Genomic DNA, 27,855 nt, shown 5'->3' with positions numbered 1-27,855 from the left:
GTGGTGTGGTGCTTCTGCGGGCACCGTTTGCATGTACTGCGTGACGTGTAGTGCGCATGTAGTGCGTGACGTGTAGTGCGCATGTAGTGCGTGACGTGTAGTGCGCATGTAGTGCATGACGTGTAGTGCGCGAGATGCTTGCGCATGAGGCCTAACGTTTGTATTGCAATAATCATTGACAGTCAGACATTAAATGTAGAGATTTTGACATCTGCTACGCTTTTCCATTTCCTGAATGGAAAAAAAAGGAAAACAAATGTCATTGATTTACGACACGCGGTGAGTATAGTTACTGTTCGTTTAGTAAAATTTGCTAATTTTAACCTTATTTCTTTTTCATTGATCTTTTTTTTTCTTTTGCATTTTCAGGGTATAATATTTCAATGAGCAGTCATATCAATTAAGGACAATTAATGGCACTGATGAACATGGTATAAAAATTCAACAAGCAGCAGCTCAAAACGTGCCCGTTGCACAATATTGCGAGTATAAATCTGCACTATTTCGTCATGTATTCGCCGAAGCGAGGATAGCAAACACATATTTTATCCGTACTAACGAAGAGCGCCACAAGACGGCTGTAGCGCATTTTTTGCACACTTTAAAATCTCACGGCCACATTTACTCTGCTGCATATAGTGGTTGGTATTGTGTTTCAGATGAAACTTTCTTAACAGAATCACAGCTACGTTTGGACACACACACGGGCGCAGGATTATTGCTTGATTCTGGTCATCCGGTTGAGGCAGCTAAACTTTACACAATAGAGGGCTTGAGGTATTTCCTGTTGCGTGAGGGTGTGGCGCATAGCGATGGAAGTAAGTTTAAATAAAACATTAAAGCACAAAAATACGCACATATTTATATATATATGTAGGTAAGCACTTTGTGTGCAACAAGAATTCTCCGCAAAGTGCTTAAGGTTAAAATAACACTACTTAAACCACTACATAAGACACACCGATTTCCAAAAATATAACTTGAAGCTTTTATCTTCAAGCACAATATTATTTAAAAGTAGTTTCCATAAAATTAACTAAAATAAAACCTTTCAAAATTTCACTTGCCATTTCTTCTTTACAATACACCTGTCCAGCAAAAGTGGCAGATTTGTGGCAAGTGCCTCATTCAAAATTGTCTAATATTTCCTTTGCTTAGCTTGGCCACAAGAGCGTAGCCGCATGAATCCACAATACCCCAGAAAAAAAGAAAGCTGCCAAACCATATTAACATATTTGAAGACGACTTCTAGCAGGAAGTCGACGATCTCATCATTTATGTTGTTTGTGTTGTTGCTGTAATTGTCGTAATATGTGAAGAGGCTACTAAACTTATTATGCGTTTTCCATTCCCAATATCTTAATCAAATGTGCATGTTAAAATTATGAAAATGTATTTGCACTTGCATTAGTTGATTTATTAATAGCTGCCAAGTTGGATAGCGTTTAAATTAATTTAGCGGAAATGTTGTGATTGGCGTGCGAAGGCCAATCGCTGCCTAATTAATTGTGACGATTGTTGATATTTATTTAAATTTACATACAGGCTTATTTTTGGTATGATTGCGATATTTAAGCGGTGGTGGAATAGCACTGTAATTTAAAAACTCCAACTACTCCTTTAGAGGAGAGGAATTTAGAAACGCGCTATACCTATGCATTAACCCGTTTAGTGGCGAAAATACCATAAGGAATCCTCGAAGTAGAGTCCGTGAACCAAATATTCCTTTGGTTGGTTACTACTATGCTGCACGGCTAAGGAGATCGGACGCAAGCAGCGCTCTAGGCGCCATTTCGATGTACATTCTCGAGGAACCAATTACCTAATGTACCCTACGTGTTTACTCAAACCATTTATTTCCATAAATAAACTTTCTGATAAGTTCCATGGAGCATTTTGACACGGCCTCTAGGGCAGGCACCACAAAACTGCTGAGAGTTCAGAACCTCATGTACCCCGAGGTGGACACTCGCAGACGAAATGGTAGGTGTCTCCTTGCAGCCTTCCACACTGCACCTGTCTTTAATAAGTATTCCCATTCTGTGCCAGATGGCCAGTACCATTTCAAGATGGATTTGATCTTGAATGTTAATTTGCTAAACATATTCAGTAAAGACGTTGTCCTTCTATAGTTGTAGCCAGGCCATGTTTTTTTTAGATGATTTTGCACGTATCCTTAGAGTACCAATTGCGAATTACGGTTTTCTCTGTTGTACGAACCGGCAATATCACGTATTGCTGTAGCTGCCATGCGAAATCTACATCCAGAGTTGGTAGAATCGGTTCAAAGCAAAGCTCTTTTTAGTGTTCAAGAAGAAGGACTTTTAGGAACTTTTAAAAGTTCTGATAGCCCTAAACTTGAACAGTTCCAAGAGTTACTGAACAAAAATGTCTCTGTATTTTATGTTGCACGTACAACCAAATCTTTACAAAATCATTGGCAAATGATGCAGCAATATCAATTATTGACAGATCAAGTTTTTAAGCCACTTCATATGAGTGATAAACCATTAAGTTTTTCTGGTGCTGAAGATCTTATACTCGATGCAGAACTTAATGATCAACGTGATGAGGCATTGGAGATCGAACTTGCTTTAACTGATCGTCAAAATAAGCGTGAAATTCGTATTTTAGAGAACGAGTTAAGTCGGTGGAATGTCTTAGTTGATTCAGTGACAGGTGTCTCGCCACCCGAATTCGATGGTCAAACGCTAGCTGTACTTCGTGGTCGGCTAGTTCGTTACTTAATGCGATCCAAAGAAATAACCTTTGGTCGTTATGTTGAAGATTCTCATGTCGATGTAGACCTATCACTAGAAGGGCCAGCCTGCAAGATATCAAGACGCCAGGGTACAATTAAACTTCGAAGTAATGCAGATTTCTTTATAGCAAAGGAAGGTAAAAGACCTATGTTCATTGATGGTGCACCTTTGCTAAGTGGGAATAAGACTCGACTCGCCAACAATTGTGTTGTTGAGATTTGCAGTTTACGATTCGTTTTTCTGGTAAACGATGAACTAATAAATGCTATCCGACATGGAAGCGCGAAGACGACCGCAGCTTTAAACTAGGAGTTGCCGTAAAAATTGTATGACTTTTATTATAAATTATAAAATGTCTGCAGAAACGCACGGAAATTTCTATACATCTAATACAAAGTGAGGTACGTACTTTTAAGGCTTAAATTAAAAAATCATAATTAAATCATTTTATTCAGTGGAATTTAACAGTGTTGAATCTGGTACAATGTTTTCGTTTTAAATTGAGAATTTTTGAGTCATACCGTAGAAGCATTTAATACTTTTGTTTTAGTTGTATGGCTCGCTGTTACAGTCCTTGAACGGCTTTCTGCACTGCCCGAAGCATTAGAGGTATTTGAACAAAAATTTTCATCTGCACTCATCAAGATTGTCACTGTAGGTGTCCACTTCTATCTCTTTATTTAACGAACGTATAATAGTCTCCAAATCGTGTACTTCGCCATCCTCTTAGATTGCCTCAGACATTCTGCCTCAGTTTCTAGGGTTCTAGGGTACGGCAATTTGTATTTTACTTTCCTCGCTACACCTTCGATCGATATCAAACACGATTTATATGCGCCACACAGTGGTCAAGAGCAGAGACAAGCGGCGCTCGGTGAAAATTTGCCCGTTTTCAATCGAAAGCTGTATATCAGCAATTAAATTCCCTAAAAATTGTAGAATATAAAGTAGTTAAAAGCGACAATGTTTGTATTTTTCTCCGTCAGGGAGAATTGCTGCTCGGCTGCTTTGATTACAAACTACGTTAAAATACACGCATTACAAAATGGGATATTTTCCATCTAATACAATTCAGAAAGCCGATGATTCCGTGTATGAAAACCCTGAAAATGTAATCTGTAGACGCTATCATGTATCGAAACTTTTGCCAATAATTGTATTATACCCAGTAAACGTTCGAAATATGAATCATAAGTGAGTATTCAAGAATAAGCACATTTAAGGTACATTTTCCTCCCGACGATACATTAGTTTCTTGTTCGAAAATACTTTTAAATTTCGAAGTTTGGTTCATATGGGATATGATATATGGGAGATTTGATTGCGGATTCTGTGGCAGATAATGAATCTGCGTTAGGGTATGTTGGCCTCGTTCTGGGGGACGAGAGCTGGGTTATTGGTTTGTTGGCCTCGTTCGGGTTGAACGAGAGCTGGGTTATTGGTTTGTTGGCCTCGTTCTGGGTGAACGAGAGCTGGGTTACTTGAGAATAAGGAATATGGACTATTAGTTAAGTTCATTTTCGTTGTAGTTGGGCGGAAGTAGTACCAGTTTCGCGATTGGTCGGGTAATTTGTCCCTTCATTGTATGAACGTCAACAACACGTACACGGTTATCGGAACCTGGGTGTGTGTTGACGACTCTCCCCATTTTCCACTCGTTCGGTTGTAGATTATCCTCCTTGATGACGACTAGGTCCCCGGGTTTTAAGTTGGATTGTGGATGTTTCCATTTATACCGCTTCTGGATCTCGGTGAGGTATTCCGATTTCTATCTTTTGCAAAAGGTCTGATGAAGGGCTTTCATCTTTTGCCATCGGTTTACAATGGAGGCAGGGTTTTCACTACAGTCGAGTTCAGGTGGAGCTAAAAGATGTCCACCTACGAGAAAATGGCCTGGAGTAAGCGGCTCCAGGTCGGAAGGGTCGTTGGATGAGGGACTTAGAGGTCTCGAGTTGAGGCAGGCCTCAATTCGACATAAGAGGGTTGTAAACTCTTCGAGAGTATATTTATGATCAGACGCGATCTTTTTAAAGTGGGTCTTAAAACTTTTTACCCCCACTTCCCACAAACCTCCCATGTAAGGAGCGCTTGGCGGTATAAAATGCCATTCTATAATGTGATGGCTATATTTAGTCAACGTTCCGTCCCTTGCTTCACGCAGAAATGCTTTAAACTCGGATCGTAAAGATCGAGAAGCTCCGACAAAGTTAGTAGCATTGTCGGAGTAAACGTTTTTCGGACAGCCTCGTCTGGATACGAATCTGGTGAAGGCAGCTAGGAAGGACCCGGTACTAAGATCGTTTGTCGGTTCTAGATGGATGGCTTTCGTCGAAAAGCAGACAAACAGGCAAACGTATCCTTTTGAAATTCGACATCCCTTCCCTCGGTAGGATTTTATATCGAATGGTCCCGCGAAATCTACCCCAGTGTTAGTGAAGGCCCTAGTAAAGGTGGTGCGCTCTTTCGGAAGGATCCCCATAAGTTGCGTTTGCGTCCGCTTCCTGTAAATAGTGCAGACTTTACAGTTGTGGATAACCGACCTTATCATGACTTTAACGCGTGGGATCCAGTACTGAGTGCGGATATGACGTAGCATCAGCTGGTTCCCTCCATGCAGGGTGGTCTCATGAGAGGATTGGACTATAAGTCTGGATAACCTGCAGGTATAAGGAAGCATAATGGGATGACTTTCATTATGGGATATGTCTTTCGATGCCCCAGTCCGCCCCCCAGTTCGAATGATGCCTTCGTCATCTATATATGGGTTCAGGGGTAAAATCTCACTCTTCCCATTTATTAGTTTTCCTGACTTCAAATTTGCGTACTCTTCTTGATAATGTTGCCTCTGGCATATTGTTATCAATCTTCGTGTTGTTTTTTCTATTTCGTCAGGAGCTATTGAATGAGAATCCCTTTTAAAAGAGGCTTTAGTTGTTGGGTGCGTATTCTGGAAAAACCGAAGAATATAGGATATAACCCGCAAAGCCCTCGGTAGATCGGAAAACCTATCCAGAATATCCAAGTTATTTTTGACCGAAGTTGTATGAACTTTCACCCTCTTTTCCTCCATATTCGTATTGTAATCTTCTTCTTGTGTTGGCCAATTTTCGTTGTCTTCTTGTAACCAAGAAGGTCCCTGCCACCACAAGGAATTGTCGATTAGATCCGAAGCGAGGAGGCCTCTGCCCGCCAAATATGCAGGGTTTGACGCGGAGTCTACATGCCGCCATACTTTGTCTCCAACTTTGTCGATGATTTTCGTTATTCGATGTGCCACAAACGTTGACCACGAACATGGTGGTTTTCGGATCCATGCCAGTACTATAGTCGAATCTGTCCAAAGGGTTACTTTAATGTTTGAAAGTTGCATATTTTCTATGGCCGACTCTATAATTTCTGCAAGTAGGACTGCGCCGCAGAGTTCCAGTCGTGGCAATGATATAGTTTTGACCGGGGCTACTCTCGTTTTGGCCATCAATAGGTTGGTGAAGACTTGATCCTTTGTTTGTACCCTGAGGAAAACAGTGGCGGCATATGCTTTTTCCGAGGCATCGCTGAATCCATGTATTTCGACATTGTCCTTCAATGTGTAGTGAACCCATCGCGGTATGCGTATATCGTTGATCTTTTCGTAGTCCGTCATGAATGATTGCCACCGATGTAGAGTAGTTTCAGACACATCTTCATCCCAGCCTGTCCCTTCCAACCAAATATTTTGCATTATTATTTTGGCTACAATTACGACTGGTGCCAGCCAGCCAAGAGGGTCGAAAAGTTTTGCGATCGCAGAAAGTATTGACCTTTTTGTTACGGCGTGGTTATTTTCAAAGGTTTCGCTGTGAAGTAAAAGTAGTCGAAATGGGCGTTCCACCTGATACCGAGTGCTTTTACCATGCTGGTGTCTTCAAACTGAAGAAAATCCTCGCTTAATAGGTGTTGCTTCGGTATACCCTGTAGGATTTTCTTGCAGTTGGACGTCCATTTTCGCAATTGGAAACCTGCCGATTGCAATGCCAATGATATTTCGTCCCTTGCCTTGATTGCAATTTCGATGTTGTGTCCACCAGCGAGTACGTCATCAACGTACATGCAATTCCGCAGGATATCTGCTGCCATTGGATGCGATGTCTCCACGTCATCAGCCAGTTGGTGTAGTGTCCGAATCGCAAGATAAGGAGCACAATTAACCCCAAAGGTTGCCGTTTTCAATTCATAAATGTTAATTGGGTTTTTGGGGCATTTGCGAAATATGATTCGCTGATATTTTGTTTGGTCTTCATTTACGCATATTTGGCGATACATTTTTTCTATGTCGCTGTTAAATACGTATTTGAACAGCCGCCAGCGTAGTATAAGAACTGTCAGGTCGGATTGAAGAATCGGACTTGGATATAAGGCATCATTTAGACTTTTGCCATTAATGGTAGGACAAGATGCATTAAATGCGACTCTGACTTTTGTCGTTGTACTTCCCTCCTTTATAACAGCATGGTGAGGTAGGAAGTAACAGTCATTTGAGTCTGGCGAAATATTGCCTATTTGTTTCATGTGCCCTAAAGTTTCATATTCGGATACAACTCTATTGTATTCCGTTTGAAGGACTGGGTTTTTCGCAAGTCGTGTCTCGTTGCGATAAAATTGAGAACACGCACTTCTTAATGAGGGGCCTAGGCTAAATTCTTTCCTAAAGGGTAAGGAGACTACGTATTTGCCATCGTTGTTCCGAACTGTTGTGGATTTGTAGAGCTCCTCGCAGTAAGTATCATCTTTATTGATGCTCCTCTTCTTTGGAATTTCCTCTATCTCCCAGAAAGCCGCCAATTGTTTATCTAAAGTGACCTCATTGAAATATGAAACTAAGGTTTTATTTGAATTAACCGCATCGGTACGGCCTGTCAAAATCCAGCCGAACACCGTTTCCTGTGCTATTAATGTGTTTAGCACATTTTTCTTAATGCCGCCTAACATAATTTGGGGGTATATGTCTCCGCCCAGAATTTGATCGACTGGCTCATTGACAAAGAATCGTTTGTCAGCCAGTACTAAGTCAGGGAATGCTTGCCTAGTCATTGCATTTATTTGGCAAGTTGGAAGATTCCCTGTCAGTTGTGGTAAAACCAGCATGATCGTATTGATATTGATTAATGGGTCGGTTGGTGACCGCAGTTGTATGTTGCATGTATTGACCTGAGCTGTCCCTAGTAATACCCCTTTATTTGTGTTTGCGAAACATGAGTTCACATTATTAATCGGAGCGTTTTCTCTTTCAGCATTGCGTCGTATTTGAGCTTCCCGTGAGGTAGATGCTCCGATAGTGTCAGGAGTATTTGTTGGTTTTGGCTGATTCGAAATATGAAGCAGCGTATGATGTCTTAAATGACATGTGGCACAGTTCATTTGACTGGTGCACTTTGTCACCGAATGGCCAGCAGAAAGGCAGTTTATACACCCACGGCTGCTCTTAATTTGTTCAAACCGTTTATTGGGTGTTAAACGTAAGAACTTTTCACATTTTGAAATTCGATGTGCAGGACTTTTGCACATCTTACACGTAGGTTTGGTTACTGTTGCACTTGCCTGGTAGGACCCTAATCGTTTCGACGATGTATCTGCCGAGGAACGAGAAGCATGTGGCTTAGAGGGTTTTGAAACCGTATCCCTTCTTATATCTACGACAGTTTCCAACGTTTGGAATCTGCTGGATAAGAATTTATCCATATCTGCCCATTTTGAAATTTCTGTTTTATTTTCTATGGTTTGTTCCCATTGAGCCAGTGTGGTTTCTGGCAGTTTTGTGGAGCACAAATACGTTAGAATTGCATCCCAGTTTGATATGTCAATCTTGTGACATTGAAGCGCTGAGATACAATTGTTTATTTCACGTTGCAGTTTTTTAATGGAGCTACCGCATTCGCTCTCAACTGCTTTTAAACTAAAAAGAATTTTTAATTGGGCATTGACCAAGATACGTTTGTTTTCGTATCGGTCACATAAATTTTTCCACGCTGTATCGAAACCGTCTGTTGTTAAGGAACACCGTTCCACTATCTCTTTGGCCTCCCCTTGAGTTTTTTGCCTTAAATAGTATAGTTTTTGCACTGCATGGAGTTTACTATTATTAATATATATGGCAGTGAACATGTCCCTAAAAGACGGCCATAAAATATAGTCACCTTTGAAAATATCCGTATCACATGCTGGCAGGCGCACATGATATTCCATATTATCTGAGACATCTACTTTCTTATCTTTCTTTTCAAAATTTTCCAAAAGCTCAGCTATTGCCGCCTGACACTTTAGGAAGCTGAAATAGCACATTTTATGCTTCTTCTTGATAGCCGATAAGTCCTTTGAATCAATCTCTAATGAACCTAAGAGCTTTTCGTATGTCACCTTCGTAGCTTCCCACAGAGTTTTTAACTCATCCCTTTGGTATATTAGGGAGTGTTTACTGTGTTGTGAAGGTAACATGTCGTTGAAGTCATTTTCATACTCCGTCACTGCATCTGCTTGGCGTGTATAGGTCTCCATTGTGGATAAAAATAAAAACCCAAAAGTTTATACAGAAATTGCCTTTGCAGAGAGTAGTTAGTGAAAAATGTCGCCAAAGGACAGAACTTGGAAGTGATAATGTGACAAGTGAAAGTATTTGGTGTATGCGTATGTATGCACAAATTTACCAATTGATTGTGTAAGCCGATAAGTTATGGCTAACGTGAAAAGGACTGTACAGAGGCTTATGTGCCAAGTGGGATAAGTACAATTTCGTGGTGGCAACGGCGCGCACCCACGTAAATATTAAGGAAAGTGCTAATGCAGAATTGCTACTGAATTGTCTAATCCAATAAGTAATGGCTAGTGCAAAAATGGTGTCATTGGAAGAAGAAAAAAATATATGTACGCTTGTTATGGACTTTTTGGTAATTTAACCAAGGAATGTGAACTTTTATATAACCAAATTAGATCAGTCAAAACTGATTTGTATATTGCCGCAAGTGAGAATAATAATTTTTCAGTTTTTTTTTTTAAATAATTGTGCCAGGAATAAGGCTATTGGCCACCAAAACAACAACAACCATATGTGTGTATTACACTAAGTCCACTTTGTGCTATAGCAACAAACTAAATTGCAAACGTATTGCCCGTGTAAATAAGTGCAAGTGATTTGTATGTGAGAAAAAATTTTATTTGATTAAATGTGCGCCTAAATTAAATTTACAGGTTTCTGAATAAGTAACCTTAACAAATGGAATTTTGTGCTGTGGATTAAATGAATTTTTTCAGATAAATCCTGCAAATGTGAAAATAGAAAAGTGGCGCAAAGCGGTGTTTGAGGTTATGTTAACCTTTTAGAGCAGTGTTGTGCTACCTTGAGCTGTGTCCGGAAAATCTTACCGCTGGTGGGGGATAGTTCCGGATAGTCAAAAGGCGTGTTGCACAAACTTTAAATAACTGCGTTAAGCGCCTTTTGTCCTATTTTTGCACAAAATAAGACTTCTCACTTCACGAACAAAAAATCACTTGCACTGTTTAATATAAAGAGCCACTTTGTAATTTTTAATTTTATTTTGAAATTTTAGTAAAAGTGAAATTAAAAGAAAACCCTACCTAGCACGGAATATTTTTAAACCACGTACCTTTTATCAAAGTGTTGATCCGGATAATCGAATGTGATTTAAATATTGTTGTTGGATGTTTCCAAAAGGTACCACCAAAAATGTATCAGTTGTTGTTGTTTCGAATATAAAATCGCTGGTATCACCTAGAAAATTGTATCACCATGGACAATTGCTGATATTTGTTGTTGAAATTTTTGGTTTTTCTTGTGTATTCTTACGAGTTTGGTATGCTTCCTTGCTTTAATGCCTAGAGAGTTGAGTGGACTGTAATTGTGTGACTGGTTCTCTTTACCGGCGCGGTAAGGACCATGAACAAATGCGTGGTGGTAACGGCGCGCACCCACGTATTTGTTAAATAATAGTTAAGGCGAAAAAAGGGGGAAGAAAATAAAAACACCAAAAAGATTTCGTATTAATAAAAAGAATTCACAAAGTGCTTTTATTTATATAAATACAACAAGTGTTAAGAAAAGGTTTAACAAATGTTGTGGAAAATGATATATATGTGATAATAATTTTGAAAAGTTGAACTTAGGTGAACGGGCGATTACGTGTTCCTTTCCTGGCTGCTGGATTAAAAGAGCACGAGACTCTTTTCCACATGAGCCCATGAACCCACGATACAGCTACTTCGTTGGGTTTCCCGGCAACAAAGTTGCTGTACCACGGGCTCACAGCGGTAAACGTCTAAGACACATACGTACTACCACTCACACATGCCTGTGTGTATATCACAAGAATATGCGGGTGGTAGTAACGAAGAAAATAAAACAAAGAAAGTTATGTTACGAGGGGGGGGGGGGGAGATATCGACCCGTGTGCGCCTATCCACTGCCGGTTTCAGACGCACCCAGGCCGAACATTGGTCCTTACTCACCGAAAAAAGGAACTAAAAGCCTAAAATTACAGTCCACTGCACCAGAGAATCTACCTGCACAGCAAAATTTATCCACCTCATAAACTTTTGCCGAAGGATTCTGCCTACTACCAAATTTTGCAAAGAATTGCCACAAAGGATTTGCCCCAGCAGCCAAAAAAAAATAATAACACGCGACTTTCATTGCGTGCATATAAAACACATAGTAGCAGCCACCTGAAACACAGCACAAGTTGCCACAATCTATTGCAACAATCAATTCCTCCACAAAAAACAAAGTAAGTTTATATTTCTTGCCACTTTTTTTTCGAGTGCTGGTTATTTAAAAATAAAGAAAAAGACCTATTGTGCGCGGAGAAGTGAGTTCAAAAAAAAGTGTACACAGTGAAGGTTATTTTGGTGAGCGCCAATTGTTTAAGTCCTTGGTTAAAAATTTAAATCACTTGTTTTTCATTTATTTCGGTCCTTGTGATTATCTGGTCTATCCCCCCACCAGTGATAAGGTTTTCCAGACACAACACAAGGAAGAGGATAACATAACCTCACTTTCAAACAACCTCACGATATTTAACCATTTTTTTTTGTTGTTGTTGATTTGAAAATTACAGACACAAAATCGAGTACAATTTAATTAAGCAGGCGCTCACGTCACTTAAAACACTTTTTTACACTTTTTTCCGCTTATTTTCAATTCCGAAAGACAATATCGCACGCACTTTCCTTTTTTACAATTCAACAATTAAACTGTGTAGGTGGCGAGTGGTCCCCTTTTTCTGTTATTACTGCCTAGACAGAAGTCCAAAAATAAACCCTTTTTGTTGTCGCTGTTGTGACAAAAAAGTTGAAAAATAAACCTCTTTTGCTGTCGCTACCGAGACAAAAATTCTGCAATATAAAAATAAATAATAAAGCTTCGAATTTCAAATGTTTATTTACGGCTGGGCAGGTATTTTTACTCTAAAACGTCCCATTTCTATAATCGGCAATTTTCTCGTTAATAAACGTAAATAAAACAATCGGTAATCGGTTTCAGACACTTGAAACAGTGTCTGGTTTTACAGGGCATGCCACTTCGAAAGTGCAAAAACAAAACGCGTCACGACAATCGACAGAAACCCCTACGAAAAGACTTGGTGCTTTTGAAACAAAAGTATCCAAGCAAACAATAAAATCAATTTGTAAAATGTGCAAATCCCCTGAGCACAGATTACGAAACTGTTCACGCTTTTCCAAGTTAACCCCAATAGAAAGGATTAAATTTATAAAATCCACAAGTGGCTGCCTGAATTGTTTATCCCCAGGACACACCGTGACGAAGTGCACCAGTTCCTACAACTGTTCCAAATGCCACTCTCGCCACCACACGCTCCTGCATGCGGATACATCTCAGCAAACTGCTCTGCGCAATCCTTTCAAAGATGCGGATAATATCCCAACAACTTCGGCACAGGCGCGACAATCTGCGAACCAGAATGTAAAATCCTGTCATGCCAATTCCAGCACAGGCGTGCTATTAGGAACTGCTCGCGTACACATTCGCCATAATGGTACCGAATTCTCCGCACGGGCATTAATTGATTCAGGGTCTGAATGTTCCTTTATAACTGAAAGACTGAAACGCAGGATCAATTTGCCAGCGAGAAAAATGCATGCCCAAGTTTCAGGCATCACAGATTCGGTGTCAGCTCAGGTGAAAGAAGCATCTAAAATTGAATTACGTTCACCAGTGGATGCCTGCTTCAGCCTGACTACACCCGTTCTAGTCCTAGCCAAACTCACTGCGAATCTTCCATCCTGCCATATCAACTCCATGACTATGCAGGCATTCTCAGACTTGGTTTTGGCAGACAAGAGGTTCTATATCAACCAAGACGTAGACCTCATACTTGGAGGAGACATATATCCCCAAATTATACTGAGCGGTCTGAAAAAGAATGTACTAAATACACTTTTGGCTCAAGAGACAGTGTTCGGTTGGATACTAACCGGTCGCATCGAAGCACCGAGTCCAACGAAGAGCATCATGTCATTCTACAACGAGGTTGCGTTGGACAACCAATTGAAAGCTTTCTGGGAAGTAGAAAATGTACCCAAAAATAAAATATTAACTGAAGATGAAAGGTACTGCGAACAATTGTTTAGAGAAACAACGAAACGTGATGAAAGTGGAAGATATACAGTTTCGCTACCATTCAGGCAGGATTACCCTGAGAAGACCGTCCCTAAAGCGCGCATCCTCACAATTCTTCAGAAATGAGGGGCGATTACTGAAAACCCAAGAGTTAGGGAAAGAGTATGTTCGGGTGTTATCCGAATACGAAACGCTTGGACATATGAGAAAAATCCAAAACAATATTCCATCCGACGATTCGGATAATTATTTCCTGCCCCACCACGCCGTTGTAAAGGCGGAAAGTACCACTACCAAGGTGCGCCTCGTCCTCAACGCGTCAAGTCCGACGGCAAATGGCATTAGTCTAAACGACATACTCCACCCAGGTCCCGTACTCCAAGCAGACTTGCCTATTTTTATTCTACGTTGGCGACTGTATCGCTTCGTCTTTAATAGCGACATCGAAAAGATGTATAGGCAAATTTGGGTGAACGAAAATTACACCAAATTTCAACGGGTTGTCTACCGCACCTCCCCGAACGACCCTATCAGACTTTACGAGCTAAAGACTGTTACCTTCGGAGTGAACTGTGCTCCATATCTTGCGATAAGAACACTCCTACAACTGGCCGAAGATGTCGCAAATTCGCACCCTACATCGGCTAACATACTGAGGGAATGCATGTATGTAGACGACGTGCTAGCGGGTGGACACACAATCACATCAACCATTAAAGCGAGAGATGAAATTCGTCAAGTCCTACACTCGGTGGGCTTCCCACTACGCAAATGGACGTCAAATTCAGGGCAAATTCTTAAGGATATACCTACAGCAGATCTGCTCAGTGAAAATTTCCTGGCATTCGAAGATACCAGCTCCGTCAAGGCATTAGGCATTCGATGGAATGCCCATTCCGATATCTTCTATTTTAAATCAGGCGCGTTAGAAAACACTGAAAACATTACGAAACGAGCAATATTATCGGCAATCGCCAAACTTTTCGACCCCTTAGGATGGCTTGCACCAATAGTCATCGTGGCAAAAATACTCATGCAGAGTATATGGTTAGAGTTGGAAAAATTTCACCGAACAGTATCACGAGATAGACAACATTATGATACCGCGATGGGTAAATTTTACACCCGAGGACGACATCGAAAAACATGGTTTTTGAGACGCATCGGAAAAGGCATATGCAGCAGCAATCTACATACGCGTAAAAAGGGACGATAAAATTTTCACAAATCTTTTGCTAGCCAAAACCCGAGTAGCCCCAGTGAAGACTATATCACATCCACGTCTAGAACTATGTGGAGCAGTTCTGCTCGCAGAAATAACCGAATCCATTTTTAGGAACATCAGAATCGAACCCGTAAAACTGCGTCTATGGACGGATTCAACCATAGTGCTCGCATGGATAAGGAAGCCGCGCTGTTCCTGGTCCACTTTCGTCGCACATCGAATCACCAAGATCCTCGATATGGTGGGTAGCAAGGACTGGCTTCACGTGGACTCGGAATCTAATCCAGCGGATCTAGGAAGCAGAGGACTACTTGCATCAGAGTTGGTCAACAATTCGTTGTGATGGCAGGGACCTTCTTGGCTGCAAGAAGACAATTCCCACTGGCCTGCACAAGAGACCGAATACAAAACGTCCGTTGAGGAGAAGAGGGCACAGACATATGCCACGACAAGGGTAGATCATATAGACATTCTTGACCGATTTTCAGATTTACCACGAGCTTTGAAAGTCCTGTCTTATGTTAGGAGATTCTATAAAAGAACGCATCCTAAAACTAAATCCGTGTTCCAAGAAAAGTCGTGCATAATCTCAGCCGATGAGATTAAGGCAACGACTCAAGCATTAATACGAGTCTGCCAGAAACAATTTTACGGTACAGTGAAATCCTGTCACTCAACCCATACATCGACAAAGATGGTATTATCAGAACAGGAGGGCGTCTAGGGGCTTCAAAAGATATTTCATACAACGAACGGCATCCAATCATATTGCCTTACAATTGCAGGCTGTCTCGCCTTGCAGTCATGATGATTCATCATGATTCCCTTCATGGCGAGAACCAGCTCATGCTCCGCCTTATTCGCACCCAGTATTGGATTCCGAATGTCATCATCCACAATTGCAAAACCTGCATTATTCACAGGAAGCAAGCGCAGTCCCAACTTATGGGTACCCTTCCCTGAGAACGTACTACTTTTACTCGCGCGTTCACAAATACCGGGTTAGATTTCGCGGGGCCTTTCGACATCAAAAGCTACTGCGGTAGGGGATGTCGACTGTCCAAAGGCTACGTATGCCTATTTGTTTGTTTCACCTCTAAGGCCATCCACCTAGAAGCCACTAGTGACCTGAGCACCCCATGCTCCCTCGCAGCCTTTTCGCGTTTTATCGCGAGAAGAGGGTGTTCGAAAAACATCTACTCTGACAATGGTACGAACTTTGGCATTTTATTCCCGCCGGCGCTCCACATATGGGCGGCCTGTGGGAAGCGGGAGTGAAGAGCTTCAAAAGCCACTTCAAAAAGGTCGCTTCTCTCCATAAATATACCATGGAGGAGTTTCAAACCCTTTTGTGTCGGATCGAGGCATGCCTAAATTCACCGCCTCTCAGCCCGGCGTCCAATAACCCAACGGACCTGGAGCCGCTAACCCCAGGACATTTCCTCACGGGCAGCCATCTTCTGGCGCCGCCAGAACCGGATGCGAACGAAAGCCCTGCCTCCAAGCTAAATAGATGGCAGAAGCTCAAGGCCCTCCATCAAACTTTCTGCCGGCGATGGAAAACCGAATATTTATCCGAACTTCAAAAACGAATGAAGTGGAAGTATCCCAAAGAAAGTATAAAAGTGGGAGACCTCGCTGTCCTCAAAGAGGACAACTTATCTCCCAACGAGTGGAGGCTAGGTAGAGTCGTCAACGTACACCCCGGCGAAGATAACCGAGTACGTGTTGTCGACCTCAGGACCGAGAAGTTTCAAGTCAGACGACTTTTGGTCAAACTGATCCTTCTTCCCACGGAGACAGACTGTGAGAGGACCACGAGCTCCTCTTAACAATCCCTCCGTTCTTCCACATACCTCCTTTCAAAAAAAAAATCAACCTCGTCTTCACATTTTCCAAAAGTCAACCCCAGCTCTCGTTCACCCGATACGAGGCCAACCAATAACCTAACGCAGATACTCTATCTGCCACAGAACCTAAAGGGACTCAGCCCATTCTATTCTTAAGCTTACAAAGCAAACCCAAATTCACTCGCTCACTCAGAGCGAGGACACCGGAAAAGCCTACCGCAGATTGGAAAACCCATCTGCCCCAGATATTAGCATTTTTAATTGAGTTAGATTTTTACAAACCTCAACTAACTCAACCCGAATTTGTAAGAACAGCCCCTGACCATTCCAAAACCTCAAACCCTTTCAAATAATAAAAAAAAAATAAATATAGCAGACGATATTATCAGACGATATTTTTAAGCATTCAGCCTCATAGCTCATTAATTTTGATGGCATACATGCATAAATGCTATCCAACTGCATGCAACGTATTAAAAGTCGACCTTCTGTTCCATTCATTCCGTCGGAACGCTTCCACCTACTTAACGGAAAAGAGCTTTCCGAAATTTCAGAATAAAAGGGTGAATACTCCCTGGGTAGCAGGACCGCACAAAAGCTTAACTCTGTCAAAGCCAAGGACGGAATATAAAGCAATTACAACGCGTCAGCGTTGACCATCGGAAAGCTGCCGTATTCGTACATATTTGTTGACGCCCCGTCAAACCATCGCGTCCACTAACTGTACCCATTTCTGCCCTTTGCTTTAACCTCTGGAAATTTACGTATCATCTACTCTAATGGACTTAGATACAAGCCGAGTAAATCATGCAAGTGCCAATGACAGCGTGCAATACGAAAATATGAACCTTTGTGCATCATACCAGAAGTTGATACCAAACCGTCATCCAAAAGTTGAATAGTGTCGATTGGCCAGCTCCAATTGGACCGTGCAAAGCCCATCTCGTATCTAAATCTATACAAACTCCAGATTGTTATATCCATGGAGTGATATCCGTGTAACGACAACTGACATCCTCCACCGTAATAAGGGGTGTAGGAATTGACGCGTTCTGAGGTCATATGTATCATATGGATGCATACCCCCATTGAGGAAAAAGTTGAGCATGCGAAATGAGCACCCGAATATGCCTCGCCGCTTGGTATAGTTTGCTATATGCAATTCCAGTTTATTTATCTCCCCGCAGCGTTGGTGGCGCGGGAAGGAATGTCAAACGACTTTTTGAAGAGTTGTAATTTGTTGCATCTATATGCATTATTTGCGTTATGTTGCCTAGACAGCCAGCCTAGTTGGAAGTTAGGACAGTTATCATTTTGTAAATTTTTGTTCTAAAAGATTACTGTCAAGAATTCTTCGTACCAGTTTTATTAAAATAAAAAAAATTTATGTAAGGCGCGATAGCCTCCGAAGAGATCTGGGGCCAAGCTTCTCTTCCAATTTGCGTCGTGCTCCTCTTGGTTTTCGCTACCAATTGGCCCGACGAGACCTACATGCTTTATGCCGACTCCGAGCGGCAAGGCAGATGAGTTTTCACTGAGAGTTTTTTTCATGGCAGAGGTACACCCGGAGCGCTTGCCAAACACTGCCGAGGGCGACCCCGCTTGAAGGAATTTTCTTCTGATTGAAGGGCCCTATTTCTGAAGTTTTGATCTTGCTTGGGGTGTGAACCCAGGTCATTCGGTGTGGTAGGCGGAGCACGCTACCATCACACCCCGGTGGTCGTTTTTTTTTTATTTACTGAATCTGTCTGTTTATTAAGTACCTATACTTTCAAAACTGTACTTATATTTTGCATTTTTCACAACCACACTATGCCGACGTGTAAGAACAGAAAAGAAGAAAAAGGTTCGCAACAAGCCCTCTAACCCAAGCCGAAATGCGAAAGGAAACGTACTTTGCTAGACACTTTTTTTATAAATTTCTAAAAGTTGATACGCGGGGAAATGGGGGATAAACTGGTGCCGTGTCATAAGCGAGTAACAAGACACAGTGGTAAAACTTAAATGGGGCGTTAAATTGATAAATACCTATTTAAAATAGTTACTCACATTATCAGCATCATCGGTGCATCCTCAACAACATGTTAACCACAAATATGGACACATTGAACATCTACCTTAAAGCTCTTGGCTTCAGCTCTATAACCGAGTGCACGCTTGCCGGAGTGTGGAAGAGTGAAACCACCAGACTGGGGATCCAGACCCCATTTTAAAGATTTAGTTTAGCACGGAATTGTAATTATCTCTGCTGAAAACAACAAAGATATTTTATTTAACGAATTGAACGTATATTTTTCCCATACCTTCCCATTGTAAGACATAATGTCGGTTTAACATCTTTCGAAAGCTCATCAATTTCGGTGAGTACCAGTAATTTAAATTCACGTGGGCCTGACGCGTCGGTGTCGTAGGTATGATTCCATGTATACACGCATAAATTTCACAAGTTGTTTGCATTTATATACTATTAAAAAGTTAACATTATCTCAAAGACGTGGGTTGTGAACTTCTGAATACTCTCGGTCAGGTCTTCATTCAAGTTCTCTGTATGCTCAATTGTCCAACGCAGATACAATTTCCTCCAAAGCTCCAGTGAGATTGGCGCAACACTAGGCCTAATAACATTTGAATTGGGTTCATATAACGGATTTAGCATATTTTTCAAAATATCTGGTCGATTTAAATATAACCATAGACTAGTCGTTGCGTGTATGTACGTTCAGGTCGTGGCGTTCGCATTCGGAATCACATAAAAATGTTCCAAATTGCGAGAAGTAACTACGTTCATACAATAAAATTAGCAATTGTGAACTAAAGTCAAAACTGCATGGGAATTGCGTATATACTTGAACCCGAATTTTTCGGACGATTCTGTGCAGGCGTATAGCATGCGTAGCGACCACGTGATGCAAATGGATGACCTGCCTGTATCCATTCGCGCTCAATCAGCGCTCGTAATCCTCGCACAGTGCGAAAGTCAGGATTGAGAATAATTTGTACAAGGGAGGTCACAATCAACGCGGAATCTAAACCTTTGGATCCATGCACCAAACACCGGACTACCTTCCTAGTCTAGACATTGCGCAACTACACAGGCGGTATTTAGCGAACATAGAACAAGACTAACAAGACTTAACCCTTGTGGTTCTTGTGCTGTTTTTTGATGCCGTGCTTGTTGTTGCAGTAGCTGTCGCAGTTGAATTTGGCACATGTGCTTTGCTGCTTATAACGCCCGCGGTTGTTGGGACCGCTGATTTTGTTTTACTCTTGGGATATTTTAAACGCACTTGCAGCTCAAAAAAAAATTCGCAACCAATATCGGGTACACCGGTATTTAGGAATGTTAGAAAACCACAGTTATGTTCTAACTCTAACTAATTAGCCAGCTGTTGTACAGCTTTATGGTTAGACCATGTCCGCTGACATGAATCATCACGATCGAAGGGGAATGCCTCATAACACAATCGACCGTATGCCATAGCCTCGTATTAAAATGCAGCCATTCTTCAATTGATCATTGAGATTATGGCCATTCTCAGAATTTAAAATGTATGAATCGGAATGTAGTATATTCACGTGCAATTCGCCATACCCAACAAAAAATTATTGTAACTCAACGGCGTAATTTGAGGTGGCTCACGCGTTATTGTTTGCTCTAATTGATATTGTTCCCATGTGGCGTGATATCTCATCTCTGTATATGGGCTATCGCAGATGGGATCTTTACGTCGTGCGAAACCCTAATTTTTGGAAAAATACAAATTTTCGCTTTTTGGAAATGTGGCCGAAAAATATCCATGACAAAATCTGCAACGAAAAAAGAGAAAAAAAATCCATTAGTACATGCATAAATGGGCAGCGCAAAAAAGGTGACAACTGACGCCCCGACCGACGCCGCAGTTGGAGCACCCCTTTTGCGATGCCGGTATACCAAAAATCAGAACGAAATCTGACACAAAACCGTCTCCTGGACCTATACAACCAGTCACCTAGAAAATAAGAAGAAAATTAATTAATAACATGGAATAAAAGAAATTTTTATCATTAATATTTTATATTATATTATATTATAGCAGTGTTTTTTCATATCGGATTATATTATTCGAGAATTTACAATACTTACCATGTCCTCAATGACCACCGCACATCGTATTCCAACCAGCGTAAAAAATGAAAAGAATGAAGCAATCTACCGTTTGCTTCAATTCTGTGGAATTTACATTATATACATAGGTATGTATCAATGTTCGCGAGTATTGTTTCGTTTTTTGCCTTTGCCGTTGGTATGCTTATACCAGTGCGCGGACTCTAAATAGTAAAAATGTTGGTAGTGGTAGGTTTTTCCAATGTGCCAAAATACTGCCATAACACCACCGACATGTTCTCTTACTTTAAACCTTATTTTCGTTCAGAATTGTGCACACAAACTGATGAAAATAGAGCAGGACAATATATGCGTGCGCATTCACTACATTCATTTAATAAGCAACTTTATTTCTTCTCCTTGAAGTCTGTTTACAAATCGTTCAAAATGTGATTGGTTTGGTCAGCATCACCCCTTAATATTATTTTGGGTGTGCGTGACAATTCCATACCAAATTATTGCAATATTTGTTTTTAATGCGAAGATATTGAAATGGTGTTAGATTTTTTGGGTTTGGTGGTAGGAGTAGCAGGTATGAAAAATGGGTCAAAAAGGTTGGTCAATCTACCAACGCGGTAAAGTCCGTGCACTGACTGTCCATATACTTATACCAACGTATATACATATATGCCGAGTTTTAAATGTACATTATATTAGGGATGCATAAAATGATGCAAACGGGTACCGAAGAACCCGTTTCCGAAAAATCGGTACCGGAGCCAAATACTCTTCGGGAACCGTGCCATTTGCTAAAGGCCATCAATTAAACAGGACTACAAGCATACTTGGGCCAAGGTGGAATAAATAACCGAAAGGTAATACAAAAAGGGGAAAATGATACATTCGACCAATGATTCCCCTCTTCCAAAACGAAGTTTTTCCTTTATATAGTATAAAATTTCGCGTTCCAAACATTTTTTTTGTGGCGGGCAGGAAAATTGTTGGTTCTTAGCACCAACAACACAAAAAACAGCGACTCAAAAGAACCCACGCTATACACCTTCTACCCGGTTCGGTACCAGAATGTGCGAACCGAAAATCGTAAATGCTAATTTTTCTGCAGCACTAGTGTGCCCGTGGCTAACTACCGGGTAACACAAACTAAACAAAATAAGGCACTAAAGATCCAGGCACATGACGTGCAGGGAAAGAGGCCATGCACATAATGTGCGCCAAATATATTTTTTGCAGCAACAGATGATTTTCCCCCTACACACGAGTTAATAAAATTTCTAAACCTAGATAATCAAATTAGGGTCTACTCGCCACCAAACGCGTGACACAGGCATTATAAGTAAATGGGTTTCTTTTTGTTTTCTTTCACACTCTGCATAGAATGACTCGCTACGCATCGTTGCGCCAAAGAACCGAGCGTCAGGCCGGTCGCTACCCCAAGCCGTGCCTTATATGTGACGCTCAACACCCCATTCGCTCGTGTACTGTCTACCGGGCGAAGACCCCTCTGCAGCGGTTGCGCGAGATCATACGCCTTAACTATTGCCAAAATTGTTTGTCGATGGTACATCGCGCTAAGAATTGTTCCAGCGACGGCAGGTGTCGACGATGTGGTCGGCCACACCACACCACACTACATTTACCGATGGAAGATCTTCCACGACAACCAGAGCCCTATAAAAGTTGGGTACAGCAAGTGGAAGAGGAGGAGGAGGAAGAGCGCGAAATGATACGGGCATCCAAAGAGAGTAGGTCCCACCACGCAGGAGAAGAGATGGATGAAGTGCTATCCATTCACGCTTCAGAGTCAGCTTTTTATCGCTACGCACCAGAAAATCACCAGGCGGAAGGAACCACAAAGTCGCCACAACCGTACATCGGGGGATCGGACCCACGGCCGATCCGACCCCTGTTAGCCCATGAGAAATGAAACCAGAGGGGCGCGGAATCACGGTCTTTCCGCTCCTCAAATAAACGTCAGAATCATCCCATCCGCCATGATCGCAGACTGGCTACTCGGCCACGCCAGCTGCACCGCACGACGGACTCCTCGCGCAACGACGGCAACCACGAGCGTGACTGGCCCCACGGCCGCGCCAGCTACCTATCTATTCGGCATTTCGTAACGGTATTCGGATAATCAATACTACCTTGGGCCCAACTCTGCGACCGATGGCAAGTCTTGCGCCGACTGCGATCGTGAAGGTGGAAGCCGGGGGGCGATTGCATCTCATTCGAGCGCTTATTGACGCATGTTCCTCCCGCACAACGATCGACCGCAGGCTGGCGCAAGATTTAGCGCTTCCGACCACACACGCACGCTGCCGGAGAGGTCGGCTGTTTTGTGCGGCTCCGCGGGAAACATGGAAACAGCAGGACGGTGACGACCCATGCGGTATGCATACGCGACTTTGCGGTATGCTGACGCGTGTCAGCCCTTCACTTAGTGTCGACGCCAGCATTGCGACTCCCTAAGAGCATGTCCGCCTGCCTGATCCACACTTTTATGCTTCTACACCTATCCGTCTTGTTCTCGGCGCCGATGTCTATGCCGAGGTGATAACACCGGGAGTTTTACCACCATCTTTCGGAGCGCTGCTCGCGCAAAGTACGATCTTCGGGTGGGTACTTTCGGGGATCCACCCGGTCTAGTATGCCTTAGGAGTTATTTATTTTTTTACTTTTTATTTTATTTAAGTTTGTGCACTTAAATAGTACGTTTGTTCGAAATAAATGGAGTCTTTCTTTAAACGGCAAGAAATATGAACATGTATATCTTTTTACTTTTTTTGCAATCCCTAGCTCTAGGCAAACATGGCTCAGGCCTCTAACCATGACGGGAAAGTGTCGATTGACCGAGGCATCCGCAACCAAGCTCGCACACTACGTAACTCACCGTGCGTGCTGCCAAGCCGGCGGACTGGCCGTCGTTAGGTTAAGTTAGTTATACGTTTTTTATTTTTCCTCTTCTTTACAGTCGGTGATCCTTGGAGGATTGTGAGGTTGCGTACCGCATGGGGGGCGGCATGTTTAGGCCCAACGCCTAACTTTCACTTGATTGACGGCGCCCCTCCCTAATGTTTTAATAATATTTCCAGCCACCCACACTCACGCCGCATTTGTGTGCATGCATGCACATGCATGCGTTTTATACACATGCATGTGTGTGTGTGTGTGCAGGTTGTCAGCACCCATGCACGTATACGTAAGGGTGGAGGTGTGTGTGGCTTTTTCCCCTCCTTAATACCAGAGGACCTTTTCGCGGCTTAGCGGTTGTCATCAACGGCACAACCGGCCGTCCAAGGATCAACGCCGTACTTTGTTATACAGGGAAAATATCACTGGTCACCTTTGCATTGTATATTTCCTTTCAATTTAATTAAATACTCTATTATAACGAGGAAATCCTCTTTGCGTTCTCTTTTTCTTCTCTGTCTATTTTGAGTGAACCATCCCTTCCGAGATCGACCCGTGTGCGCCTACCCACTGACGGTTTCAGACACACCCAGGCCGAATAATCGGCGTAAAATAAACCAAGCGCGAGATAGAGACTCAAATAGTAAAGGGGAATTTAAAAAATATTAGTGGAAAAATAACAAAATTTTATCATTTTAATTGCAAAATCATTGAATTGCAAAAATAAATAACTGTGAGAAAAAAGCCTCAAATTAAACAAATTTTAACGCATACAAGTACAAACAAACGGACAAGTCGCTAAACTCGAAACACAAAAATGAGTGGGTGTGTGAAGTGCAATCGCTCTATTAGAGGAGGGAGTGGTATGCGATGTGAAGGAGTGTACAATAAGGTTTACCATTTGAGCCTTGCATGTGCGGGTGTAGACGAATAAAGATTTTTATATCAAAAAAAAATGGTACGCTTCATGTGCGATGAGTGCGTAAGATATATACAGAATGTAGACTTGGTGCTGCAGGAAATGCAAATGAGTGTAAACAAAAATAACTTAATATTATATGATTATAAACATAAACTTGAAGATGTGATGTTAAAAAGCCAAAATGAAATAAAAACTATATTAGAAGCTGTAGAGAGTCGGTACACACAGCGAGTGGCAGCAATGGAAAATCACAAAAGCTCTTTGAAAAGAAAGTTGGTGAAATAAAAAGCTTGTATGATATGATTGAAGGAGTAAAAATAAAACAGAGACAATCGGAAAAGACAACGAAAAGGTGCACAGTGAAATAAAGAAAAGAGGCAGTAGAAATATACAAAAGGAAATATCATATGCAGAAGCTATGAAAAATGGTAACTAGAAAGCTGTAGTTTCACAATTAAAAAGGGGTGTAGCGATAATAGTGAAACCAAAATCAAAACAAAATGTGGAACAAAAAAAGACTTAAATAGCAAAGTAGACCCAAAAAATTTAAAAAATATCGAATATAGCATCAAAAAGCAATGGTGTAATGGTAATTCACAGTGAAAATACTGGTGAGCGTGATAAAATAAAAACTGCAATTGAAAGCCTTCGGGGTGCAACCTTATCGCTACAACAACAACAATAACAGCAATTGAAAGCAATATTGGGAAAGAATACGAAATTAAGCTGTCAGACATAATTCGACCGAGCTTTATAGTGAGAGGAGTAAATTTTCAAGGTGACGATAATGCGCTGATTGATACAATAAGAAAACAAAATACTCAAGTTAGCGAAAGTTCGTTAAAAGTTGCTAAGAAAATTGAAAGAAAACGGGGTAATACGGGGTGGTTTTGGATATAATTATACAAACTGAAAAAGACGACTTTTCAAAGATACTTGCTGCAGAACGAATAAATGTCGGTTGGGAAAGATGTAAAGTGTTTGACGCGATAGATGTACTAAGATGCTATAAGTGTAAAGGCTTTAACTACAAATCTGCGGAATGCAAGAATGAAGAAGCCTGTCACAAGTGCCATGGGAACCATAATTCGAAAACATGTTATCAAAATCCAATAAAAAAATGTTTGAAATGTATAGGAGCAAAGGAAAAATTAAACCTACCATTAGACATAGACCATGATACGTTTGACAAAGAGTGTCCATGCTATGTAAATAAGCTGCAACCTAGAAAGAATAAGCTCGGGTATTAGCAATTAAAAAACGGTGAAGAAAAGAAACAACGTAATACCTGGAACAATGAATTGAAATGCATATACCTAAATACAAATTGTATAACAGCCAACAAAAACGAAGTTGAAAGAATGGTTGAAGAAGAAAAGCCTAGTATTGTTTTATGTTCGGAGACCCATACAACAGAGAATATAAACGAGTCTGCATTAAATATTATTAGTTTTAATCATATTAGATGTGATTCACATAGCCGATATACAGGTGTTGTCTTAATATATCTACATAAATCGATTAAATTTAAAATTGTATATAATAACAGTATAAACAATAACCTATGGTGTATTGTGATAAAAATAATAAGTAGAGCGATGAAATGGCAAATTGGTTTAGTATACCACTCTCCTAATACAAGTGATGCTAAATTCATACAATATATCGGTGAGATACTTGACGAATATTACAGTGAAAATGAAAATAACATCATAATTGGTGACTTTAACAAAAACATAAATACACAGTCAACGTATTCCAACCAACTAACTCATACATTCGCGACAGCATCAATGAATCAGTGATTTGAATTCCACACAAGAATAACTGAAGCTTCCAGAACAAAAATAGACCTGCCTTTTAGTAACAATGATAAAATAGAAATAAAAGATCTAGAAAAACAACGTATATCCGACCATGAAACGATCTGTTTCAAACTGCCTGTGAAATAAAAACATAAAATGAGAATATATGAAAATCGCCGGTGTTGGGATAGATATACAAAGGAGAATCTAATAACCCTCCTAAGAAATCACAATTTCGTGGAACATACCAGCTGTGATATTGGACTTAGAGCACAAACCATTAATAATATTTTATGTGGTGTAATGGAAACGCTAACGTACGAGAAAAGAGTGCGAATAAAAATAATAAATAAATGGTATGATCACGAGCTTACAGAGCTTAACAAATTAATGTATGAACTTTCCAACATAGCCAAGAGAACAACGAATGGGATAATTATAATTATACTAAACGGGAATATAAAAAACTGATCAAAATAAAAAAGAAGCAATATATTGAAAATAAAATTATGGCAAATTGTAATAATCAAAAGAAAATGTGGAAATGTTTTAAAGACGCGATAAATTTAAACAACGAAACATCTCAAATAAGACGGATTATTATAAATAACATACCAATTGAAGAAGATCAAGAAATCGCAAGTCGTCTAAACCAGTACTTTGTTGGAAGCATAAAAGAAATATGTAATACTATAGAAGCAATTATACCAGAAAATGCACTGGAAGATATAAATAGAGAATTAATGAATCTTAAACCTATAAAAGTTGAACAGATTAGCGCATAACAGCTACTTGGAAAAATAAATATGGAGGAAAAAAACTGATAACTGAATGTGTATATAAAGATAATATGGGGTATCTGGGTTTCATGTATACATCCATAATTAATGAAAGCTTTAGAGAAGGGATCTTTCCGTCATGTTGGAAAACTGCGACGGTTGTACCAGTTGAAAAATTGAAAGGCACAGAAAACCCAGAAGAAATACGACCTATTGATACGATGCCAAGCGATGAAAAAATAATAGAAAAAGTCGTCAAAAACCAGCTTCGCAAGTATTTAAACAAATATGAAATTATCATAAGTGAACAATCAGGTATCAGATCCAAACACTCCTGTGAAACTGCTCTAAACCTCGTTGCAGGAGAATGGAAGGAAGGAATGTCAAAAAAGTTAGTGACAGTCTCAGTGTTCCTAGACCTAAAAAGGGCATTTGAGACTATTGACAGGGTAATACTACTGTGGAATCTACATAACATAGGAGTACGTAATAAAACCCTGGAGTGGTTTAAAATCTACCTTACTGGAAGGAAGCAGAAAACCATAATTAGAAATAAAATTTCCCCTGAAATTGATATTGAGATACGCCTACCACAAGGATCTGTACTTGCAGCAACACTGTTCATCATATACATAAATGATATTAAAAACTGTCTGAGCCATTGCAAGATTAGGCTTTTTGCAGATGATGCACTATTAACTGTAAGCTATGCATCGGAGAGAGAAGCTATGTCCAAGGTGCAAGAGGACTTAGACGCAGTATATAAGTGGTTGTGTCAAAACAGGCTTAAAATAAATATTGACAAAACAAAATGTATGATATTAAAGAGGAAATCTTCCGCAGAGGAAAATACGTCGCTGAAAATAGAAA

General features: G+C 40.8%; 1 protein-coding gene across 1 annotated transcript; it reads left to right on the top strand.

The window, feature by feature from the left end:
• Positions 1-256: 256 nt before the first annotated feature.
• On the top strand, positions 257-3,071 carry LOC137234978 (microspherule protein 1-like). Its single transcript, XM_067758254.1, has 4 exons — positions 257-279; positions 406-818; positions 1,546-1,556; positions 2,181-3,071. The coding sequence occupies exons 1-4, from the start codon at positions 257-259 to the stop codon at positions 3,069-3,071; spliced, it is 1,338 nt and encodes a 445-aa protein (XP_067614355.1).
• The last annotated feature ends 24,784 nt before the right edge of the window (positions 3,072-27,855 follow it).

This window comes from Eurosta solidaginis, chromosome X (assembly GCF_040869045.1).
Source record: "Eurosta solidaginis isolate ZX-2024a chromosome X, ASM4086904v1, whole genome shotgun sequence".
Classification (NCBI taxonomy): domain Eukaryota; kingdom Metazoa; phylum Arthropoda; class Insecta; order Diptera; family Tephritidae; genus Eurosta; species Eurosta solidaginis.
The sequence above is the reverse complement of the archived record's forward strand: the minus strand, read 5'-3'. Positions and strand labels throughout refer to the sequence as shown.

Bases quoted from the DNA above. Each gene is read 5' to 3' on its own strand.
- LOC137234978 (XM_067758254.1), top strand. From the start codon at position 257: ATGTCATTGATTTACGACACGCG. The intron at 280-405 runs GTGAGTATAGTT...ATATCAATTAAG, and splicing joins TCATTGATTTACGACACGCG to GACAATTAATGGCACTGATG.